Source organism: Rhipicephalus sanguineus, unplaced genomic scaffold (genome assembly GCF_013339695.2).
Source record: "Rhipicephalus sanguineus isolate Rsan-2018 unplaced genomic scaffold, BIME_Rsan_1.4 Seq744, whole genome shotgun sequence".
Lineage (NCBI taxonomy): Eukaryota > Metazoa > Arthropoda > Arachnida > Ixodida > Ixodidae > Rhipicephalus > Rhipicephalus sanguineus.
In genome coordinates, this window is record NW_023615891.1 from 16,949 (window position 1) to 27,080 (window position 10,132).

A 10,132-nucleotide genomic window follows, 5' to 3' on the forward strand; every position below is an offset into this window, starting at 1 on the left:
CTTTCGTTCGATCGTCTAGACATCACAAGCGGTTCCACATGCTGAGGCTTGGCTGCCGAGATGTTAATTTACATTTGGTTTCCGTTGATTGACCATAATTCACTTACAATTTCATTTATTGTTCATTAGAATTTCATTTACTCGCATACCCTTAACACTTTATTGCTGTGTGAATTGTTTTATTTGATCTTAATCAATTTTTGATTGAAGGTATGGGCTAATTATCGCTTATTATTACTTGGTATATCCCTGCCATGCTAATCCCCCCCCCCCCTCTCCCGCCCGCCCCGTTGAAGGTTTTCTTACATCTCCCTGTGTTGTGCTACATCTGAATTTGGCTCAACTGATTTTTGGTATCGTTCGCGTTCACGCGGCAGGACACCGGATTTGTTTGCTTATAAGCCATATAGCGTTTTCGCTTTAACAAAAAAGGGGAAACGGGGATCGCACGTTCCTGAACCGCCAGTACTATGCAGTCAAGGGTGCTCGCACAAACAGGTTGTTTTTCAGAAGTACCATAGCGCTCTCAATTCCATCTGAGCTGAATATCGATTAGTACGACCTTCCAATACTTTACTAAACCTGTGTTGACTGGGTATAGAATGCTTACCTTGGCCAGAACGCCCATGGATACGCATCGCGGTGCCATTGTGACATTGTTTTACAAATATTTTGCCGCGCATTGCAGACTGGCGCAACCACACTCGTGATACTTCAGATTTAAGCCAATGTACGCTTGAGTCAAATCATGTTTTCGAATGGTAAGTGAATCGGCTACATAGGCCACATTTGCCCTGGACGTAATGCACTTCACATTCGCGATTTATTTCAGTGTTTCCGGGACTACGCCTATGCAGCAAATTCGACCTGCAAATGATAATTGTTTCAGAAAAAAAAACGCTAATTCGTTCGCTTTTGTGTCTTTGCCCGTTTATTATTCAGCCAGGAAAACGACGAAGACATACCTAGAATGTCCGTGTGTGGTTTTCAGCGCGGATTCAAAAGTGTGCAACCAGTCCACCTTGTGTTCTCGTGTGTCTTTATATCAGTACCTTTTGCATACTATGGTCACCTGGTGCTTTGGCCCGATCTTCCATGGCTGTTTGCGTGAAGATTGCAGATCGGCATGCTGTGAGTGAAGATGCCGTTTGTCTTGGCCACGCAGTTGGTGCCAACAATACGGGCTTCGAGCGCTCCTGCACATGGGTTCCAGACAAGGAGCGCTGTTGGATCATGTCTGACCTGGAGCTGTGGAACAGTATACTTGCCCGGGACAACATCGAACTCCTCGAGCACGTCTGGGGTGAGCTCAAGCTGCAGGGCTATGAGGGCTCAGTGAACAGTTCGGAACATCAGGACGTGCTTCGTGCCTCATTCCTCATTCACCTGCTACTGCGGCAACACAGGTGAAAAAGCACACCTTCACAGAGGAACCGATTGTAATGGTTCAAGTTTTGAGTCCTTGAGGTAGGCTTGGTGTACTTTGCATATTCATGGCGTTTAGGTCGAATAAGGATAGCCTTAGTGGACAGACGTGAAGGAATTTACGTGATAGGTGACGGACACAGAATGCATCGCAAATTGCAGCCTGAGCTCTCGCCTCTCACACCCATTCTCCTTCCCTTTTGCACTACCTCACAGGCAATCAATACCCTTGGCCGTCCCACTCTTTTACATCGTCACAACGTGATTTTATCAGCAAACTGTGTGATGACGGATGCAGGATGATGAGGTGGTGCACTGAGGGCTTAGACTATTGTAAAACAAGTCGACTCTTTAAATAAAACTAAAAGTTGTCCTGGTGTACAGTGTGACTCGTGCGTTTCACAGCGAGCGGGTTATTGAGCTCTTATTTCTAGTTGATCCTGTAGTGAAACTGGGAAGAGGCAACAAAACGCAAAAAACTATTAGCATTGATATTTACTTCTTAAGTTTTTGAAGGTGGTCCGCATGGTTCCAGCTCGAAAATATCGTGCCAAGCTAACGATTATTTGAAGCGTAAATGCATTGTGGGCCCTTTACAAAGTAGCCCGCTCTGGCGTCTGGTCCCTGGTACAGTTCCGGTTCTGAAATGATGCTTTTCAAAAGACCCAATCTCCCACCCCGTCCACACTTGCCCAACATGCGCAAGTGTGGACGCATGGACGCATAAACAAGTTCCCGTAGCACTTCCTTGAATGCTGAGTGAAAGCTGCGATGTTTTTCATATTGACTTTCACGATGCAGGTGCGTAACTTACATCATTTTGGACATGACTACAACCGTGCTCGAAAGGAGCGTCCTCCTACACGGCATAAGGACCGGCGCAGCAGGTGTCAAGTTACTCGAGATCAAGAGCCCCTCGTTTGATAAGGTCAGTGACCAGTGAAGGCACAAGGCTTCGCTGTGGTTCCTTTTATGTGTTCACACTGTGCTGCATGGTACAGTTACTTGCGTTGCCATTAATAACGTGGGAGAGAGGTAAAACAGACACAGAAGCGAAGCAGAAGCAACAAACAGAGGAGCGCAAGTAATCGCGCCATAAATTCATACCAGCAAGTCCCCGACCAGTACCTTTCTACTGTGCTACAGTTTAGTCTGCTAAATATTGCTAGCCTTCATTCTTTCCGCTTTCAAATATAGCTCGACTTCTACCTCAGTTGACTGCAGCGGAGAACACTTGGTCTCGGGCAGCAGCCAGTCTGAAGAACCTCGTCCATCTGTGCATCTTCAACGCCTACTTTTCGGCGGAAATCGCGCACACGCTCGGTGTCTACGTGGAGCAAGCCAACGTTCTCACTACTCTCCTTTTAGTCGATATCAAGGTGAGTGTTGCAAAATCAGTGCAGCGTTTGCGTTAACGCGTTAGAAAGGTACCGCTTTGAGCCTTTTGTGCAGCGTGGCTTGAGAGCAGTGCAATGAAATGACTTCACTTGTTTCGCGAATACAGTGCTCAGCTATCTACAGCGAATGTCTGGTTCATATATCAGGTTTGGTCTTCGTCACATTTTGTTAATGCGCCCCGTCGATGGAAGTGAATGCACACATTAGTGTTTAGTTTCACCAATAGGCGCATAAAATTTCATACTAAAATGAACGTAGGAACCCCTCCTACTTCGTTGATTCAAGTACAGTTGAAGCGATTGCAAACTTTCGCAAACTTTAACAATAAATATGCAGTAGAGCTAAATTTTATTTAATTTTGCGCAAATGATATGTGTGCACAAAAATGTATGTTGCTTGTAGCAGCACACCAGGTAACAAGTGAGGCTAGCGCTGGTTAGTCAATACAAAATCCGTATAGATTTTTTTCTGGCTTTTGTACGGAAATCCATAAGGATTTTCTAATGGCTTTCGTGTGGAAATCTATACAGAATTTCTAGTGGCGTTCGTGCGGAAATCAATATCAATTTTCTGATGTCATTCGTACCATATGAATCCATATGAATTTTCTGTTGCCTTTCGTACGGAAATTCATAAGCACTTTGTTGATTAGTGCAACGAACGGGTGGTTGTGAATTTTATCTTGATGGATTCAGCTGAAATGGTTTGCGATGTCAACGTCAAAGTTTAACTCAGAGCGCCCGTTCTTAGTATTGATATATTAAACATAATTGAGCAATGCGGGACACCAAATTAAAAGAATAAATTGCATGTGCATCGACATGAGTTGCGGACAGCGTTTACGAGGCTAGCCTAGTCTCCAAATACACGTTCTTGTTAACAAACATAAAATAACACAAAGGAGCATGTATTCTAATATTACCATATTGCGTTCCAATGTCACAACTTAGTTTGTTACCGCTACGCCCCTTCCAAAAAGTAGCACTAGGGGAAGTATGCAAAATTATGACAGTGTTGTGATACATAAGGGAGTTGGTACAACTACAATCCCACATACTACAGTACTCCATGGCGATAAACCCCTTTTTTATCGAAGTCTGGAACTTCCAGAGAGAATATTCGGAGTGTTATTAGTTGAAATGTGAAGCACCTATGTAGTAAAATGATCTGTACTGAACATTCCTTTAGGTATCGTTGTAATTGGGAGGCAATTCTCCTAGCTCCCCAAACAATGGTTGTTGTTTTTTTCAGTATTTTCAGTGAAACATTTCTCACACTGCGCTTCTGTAATCGTCGAATTGAATGGGGAAACTTTGTGCACGCAATATTTCAGAAGTCTACGCAGTTTGAGAAATGGCCGCACGCGGACGCACAGTACAATATTGCAAATGCGGGCAAGTCGCTTGCTCGGCAAGGTTTAACACAGAGGCTAGTACAAAACAAATATCGCGAATGTGTCATAGCGAGTGCAGGTGTTAATGGCAGCGCAAATTGCAGCAATACACAGAAGCAGCAACTTGTGATATCCATGACATTTTGGCTAAAGTTATCTTGGATACTGGCAAAGCTAATTGATAAACAAGAATGAAATCCATGTAAGCATGCGCATTGCGGATCATTAGCGTGCTCACAGACCGGTCGTTTGCAGTCGTTGCAGACGAGATGGTTGCTGCGCTTTTTTTGGGGGCTGCCCAGGATGACCTTTGCCAGTTGAAATGTTGGCTCCCGCAATGCTAAACGACTCCTCATCATGCTGGTAATGCCGAGAAGCGCTAGGCGAAGGGACAAGAACACACAAACGTTAGGAGCGGGGTATCAAGAAGGCTTTACTTGGAGAACATATATACGCAAGGACTGATGCGCAAAACCATAAAATTCATGCGTTGCAATGCTTGGAGATTCATTAGCATTATGGGTCATGAGGGCACGCACATATGAGACTTTATTACAAATTCATACTGTTTGAGAACAATGTTCTCTCCCAAGTAACTGAGAGATGACATGCTTACAGAGCACTTACACGGGACACAGCACTTAGCGCTGTGTCCCATCTTGCTCTGTCGTCGTCTGTGTGATTTTTTGCGCTACTGTTCCGAGTTTTACAGATCACGCGCTTGTACAGTGAATCGCAAACCCCTCAAATATTTCTCGTGTTCTCTCGTCCTCGTGTCGCCTTAGAATATGGCATTTTTCAAATGCCGGTGCACGGCCGCATGCTGAAATGTGAATTGCCAGGTTTCTGCTTTTTTCCGTGTCCATCAGAGTTCTCACTAGAGTCCTTTTCTGTGCATGTTTTAAAAGCTAAACTCTACGTATGCAAGACTCCAAGACACCTCTGGGCTGGACCTTTCTGAACACTCATGCAGGCACCTGGCAGTAGCGCTGCCACGTTTTTGCGCTTCGTTGCCCGAAACAGGAGCTTGAAGAACTTGTCCGTAGAAGGCACCTTCGTGACTGCGCAGCGGGGCCACGCTCTCGCAAACGTCGTTCGAAAGCACGTGACCCTTGAAAGGCTTCAAGTAAGACTGATGATAGAATTGTATTGTAATTATCGGCCTATTTTGCGGGCGCTCACTGCCCGGTTCCTGTACTTACACGTGAGCTGATTAACTGTAGGGAGGAGCGAAGTGCACCTTGTCAATAGTTGGAGTATCTCGCTTACAGGTGTCAATCATTGTTTACAAAGATGCTACGCGCTCTTCTGCTCAAGCGTCGCATCTAAGCATGCGTAGTAGCATCACGGCTCGATCTCACTGTCAACGTTTTGATTACGCAGCGCTACATTTTGACAATTCTTCCAACTACCGGGAGTGCCCGCCAACGTTCTGGAGCACGGGTCTCAATTTAACTACAGTGATAGAGCCACAACTAGCAATTTTTTTCCGGCCAGGGCCTCGACTGTGAAGAGGGTTGGAGCAAGGTGGGGGGGGGGGGGGGTGGGGGGGCGGTGTATGTTCGACAAAATGCCGCGTAACATTGCATTTGAAACAACGGAGTTCCCATATCTCATATATTTGTAATTTTGGAATGGGATTTAGCGTCAGGATTCGCGAAACATGTAGACGCCAATCTCCAGAACGTCTCCAGAAATCTGAACGTCGATTCTGAAATATAGCTTGTTCCAAGGTAATGTTTAAACACGTGATGACCGCATGAGGTATTCACGAAAAAAATGCTTGAGACCAGTCCCGTCTCTGCAGATTACCCGAAGAAGGCCTTATTATTCGCAATAGGCGAGACAATAATAGGCGAGACAAAGTCGCAAAACTTTATTACTTATGAAGCCGTGGGCCGCTTGTTTGAGACAGCTTTCTAGAATTTAGAGCATTGTCGAGTGCACAGGAGATCAAGCTCATCATTTGTGGATTTGGTGCGGGCCCTACATTATGGCCTTAGTGATTAGGGTTTGCTGCTAATTTAATTCAAGAGGGCTGGCGACTGCAAGGCCTAGACTATTGTTTCTTCAACGGCACAATTAAAGGAATGATTGTTTTTCTTTTTTCTTCTCATGGAGACGTACGACAAAGTAGCCTCAATGGAGGCCTCAATTAGTTTGCTTGCTGGCGTTGCTTCCCTTTTAGCAAATATAGTCTTCTTTTCTCGCAGTCGCCACACATCTTCGGTGAGTCTCTCAACTCTGGAAAGCAAACCGAGTGGGATGTTCCGGCTCTTCCTCGTGTAATGACAAGGTCAACGCAGACAGCTAGGAGTATTTTGATGAAAAGCGGTCCAAAACAACTTATGAGTGACTTTAAGGAAAGGTCATGTGAGTTGCGGTTAGACGCTACGAAATGATTCATTCAAAGGCAATGCGCAAATAGGACAACACACAATGGAGGATGACAACACATGCGCAATGTGTCGTCACTCGGAACGCACTAACGAACTCTCCAGGTTTCTATATTTGGCAGGAGTAGGGGACCAAACCTGCTGACGTAGATAACGTGACAAGCTTTGTTCGATTGGAATTGAATATTAATTGTAATCATTTTCAAGTGGTTGTAATCTGCGTGGAAAACACAGTAGTCCTTTAGTTTGGTTGCCTTAGGTGGCTTAACGTCCCCAAGGCCACACAGATACTCTGTTTCGAAGGGCGCCACCGTGGAGGGCTCGAGATGATTTGAGCCAAATAGTGTGCTTTCATGTAACGTTAACTACCTTCGCACAGTACACGGGCCTCTAGCGTTTTGGCTCCGCCTAGATGCGACCGCCGTGGCCGGTATCGAACTCGCACCTTTCGAGTCAGCTGCAAAGCATCGTAAACACTTATCCATCATGACGACCATGTTTTAATTTCGTAATAATAAAATAGTAGGCGTTAAGGCTGCCATGTAAAAGCGAACTTGTGAAGTTACGCTACAATGCGGCACCAAGGAATGTCTTCGTGTATAGCTTCTGGGGCTGGTACATGAATCACGGGGATCTAAATTTTATACACTTGCTGAGAGCCGCGTTTGCGACGTGCGCTACGCCGCCAGTGAACTCTGCGATTCACAAGTGGAGTGAGCTGAAAGCGATCTAAAGGCTTCGGTTAAGCGGTCTTTGAGTGACTGCTGTGTCCAACTAGATCGGCGTCCTTCGGGTGGCTGCGTCCGGGCATACACAGGAACGCTTCTTTCTGTATATCAGAAGCTGTCTTCTGTAGAGTGATATGCGAGGGTGATTGTAATGAAGACAGTGAGACGCAAGTGCGAAGCACTGAATGCGACAGCAACAAATTGGAATATTAGCGAGTTTTAGTATAGCGGGAAACGCTTACGTTAGCGTTAGCGTGCGTCTCAACGCTAACGCTAAAACGGAACGCGCTGCGTGCCAATTGGTGGTCCTTTAGTACAGCGGAAGGCATTCCCGCTAACGCTAACGCAAGCACATACGGCGTCATCTAGACAAAACATCTAGACGCGCCACTAAGTTGCGCTGATCCAAATACACCGTTGTTGCGTCTCCATGTCGCGTTTGCAGAAGTGTTTTGCAGAAGTGAAACGCACACGCATCACGCATTAAATTCATGCACTGCCGCGAAAAACATGAAGGGAAACGAATCTTTACATGTCTCCGCTTGACTTGTGGCCGTATCTTGGAAAGAGGCGACTGAAAACAGCGTCGCCATCTCTGCGCGCCTACAGAAAACACGAGCGGACCATGTAAACAAATTTTGTTAAGCCTTCTGCACTTTGTATCCACTTTGTATCGGAAAAAAGGAGCTATTTTAATGGCGGTACACGATTGGCGAAGCCTCATTACTCAAATCTAAATCAAATACGAACGTTATTTGGGAATGAATGAGTTTAATAATGCAGGACGACGGCTACAAAGATTCGAAGTGGACGGCTCTCGCTTCAACAGGCACCGCCATCTTGCCCTACGTACGGGATCTCTTGCGTGCGTTAGCGTTCAACGCTATATTTCAGAAATAGCGTTCGTACGTAAGAGCTCGGGGTACGTTTACGTTCTGCTCATGCGCGGTTAGGAGCACGCAACGCTAACGCTAACGCTAAATCCTTGCGTTTGCTGTTTTCCGCTATACTAAAACTCGCTATTATACGAAGTAATGCTAGCGGCTTTCAGCGTTCGATTAGGCGTAGCTAACAAAACGCTGGCGTAAAGAAGCGTGGCCGCTTGAACGAAACGACCATCGTCGCTTCGATCTGTCGCTTCAACTCAGCTGCGAAAACGCAGCACGTAAAAATGTGTTAGCAGTCTGCTGATCCATGTCAAGATAGGGCGAGCGCGACCGCGCGCGTACACAGTTCTGCCGGAACCACGCAGCCCCACCTCCGGGGCCCCTCTCCCCACCCTCTACCGCTGGGACTTTCGCGCGACAAAAACGGCCTGCGATTTCCTAGCCCCTTGAGCCGCGATCGTCGGCTGCTCTCGCGTGCTTTCACTTGAACACCACAGAAACGACGCGCGCCGCGATGTTCTCGCCCTTGGACTATACGGAACCTCATGGCGACGGTGACTACTAAAATGCTCCAGGAGTGTTCATATAATGCTATCGCAAGAAAAACAAAATCACTGATGAACCGCAGTATCTTAGCGTAGGGGCTTACATAAAAAAGGTTCACTACCCTGTATACGTAGCAGTAACTTGTTACCGGTTAAATACTATCTTGCTAAACGTTTTATTATGATTGACGATGTGTGATAAAAACAGAATTTCAGGTTCAATGTTAGTCCCAGAGCTTCAATCTGTAGACATGGACCTCTCTGTTTGACTGGAGTGTCGCCAAAGTAACGATGCAGCTGTGAAATTATTGTGTGGCGTACACGATCAACCTTAAGTTAAAATAATCGTAATCGAGACCGGCGTAACTGTATTATGACATGGCTGAGAGATTAGCAGAGATGCTCGCATGGAATATCTGGTCGACGGAAGCGTGGGTAACATCGTTTTTTGTAATAAGGCAGTGGATGATACAACCAGGTGTGTATTCTTTTTTTTTTCGCGCTGGTTCCATGACTTTCATCTGCGCTTCTAACGCCGTGAGCTGCTCACTGTCAGCACGTTTTTATCCTGGTGCAGCTCAACGGGTCCCTGGCCTATTGTCCATCGGTCCTACTGGAATCTGTGGTCCAGAGCCGAACGCTGACGGTCATTATCGTGCACAAATGCCTGATACGCGCCAACGATATCTATGATATGGCCGCTGCTCTGGACGCCGTGTTCAGCGCCTCCCATGCCTGACGCTGGTGGACACGACAGGCATGACACCTGGTCGAACCCCTCAGAAACTCGAATTTCGAGAATGCACAGGCGATGACCCGCATCTGCAGACAGCTTACGCGGACCTCATCAGAGGCAAGTAGTGTGCTTCAGAAGTTTTGCTTCTTTCAATGCGAACAATCGAGTGCCCCTTTGAGCCCCTTTGCAAGGTTTCGCCAAATTTTCAATTCGGACTATCTCTCGACGACTCCTTCTGCGTCAATGTACTAAAGTCGTATGCACAATTATGAGGAACAGTCGTCGTAACAGTAATGTGCAGTATTTTGTTCGTAATAGTAATGCCTGATGTCAGGGGTGTAGAAGAGAGAGCGCCACAGCTGGTACATGTACGTTTGATTATTAAATGAACATTTACCGCACTTGGTACCACAGTGTAACCAGGAGTCTTATTCTTTGTTATTGTTCAATACGTAACGCAATGCGGCACTTCTCAGGTGATGTTATCAATTTTTTTTTCAAAAGCGCGAGCAGTGTTCGAGTGAAAGGTAATGTTTCGACATTTCATTTTGCTTGAGTTGAGCCTGCACTTCCGTGTGGGTTCTCTAGTTATTAGGAAAGCGTTCCTCATACCAAGTAAAACTT

General features: G+C 46.0%; 1 protein-coding gene across 1 annotated transcript; it reads left to right on the forward strand.

Moving 5' to 3' along the window:
• Nucleotides 1-1,165: 1,165 nt before the first annotated feature.
• Nucleotides 1,166-9,511, forward strand: LOC125756783 (uncharacterized; the record flags this gene model as incomplete). The annotated part of the gene is made up of 5 exons (XM_049411726.1): nt 1,166-1,406; nt 2,227-2,353; nt 2,640-2,804; nt 5,190-5,342; nt 9,350-9,511. Coding segments are annotated over 5 exons (848 nt in total), but the record flags the coding sequence as incomplete, so codon positions are not given.
• Nucleotides 9,512-10,132: the final 621 nt, after the last annotated feature.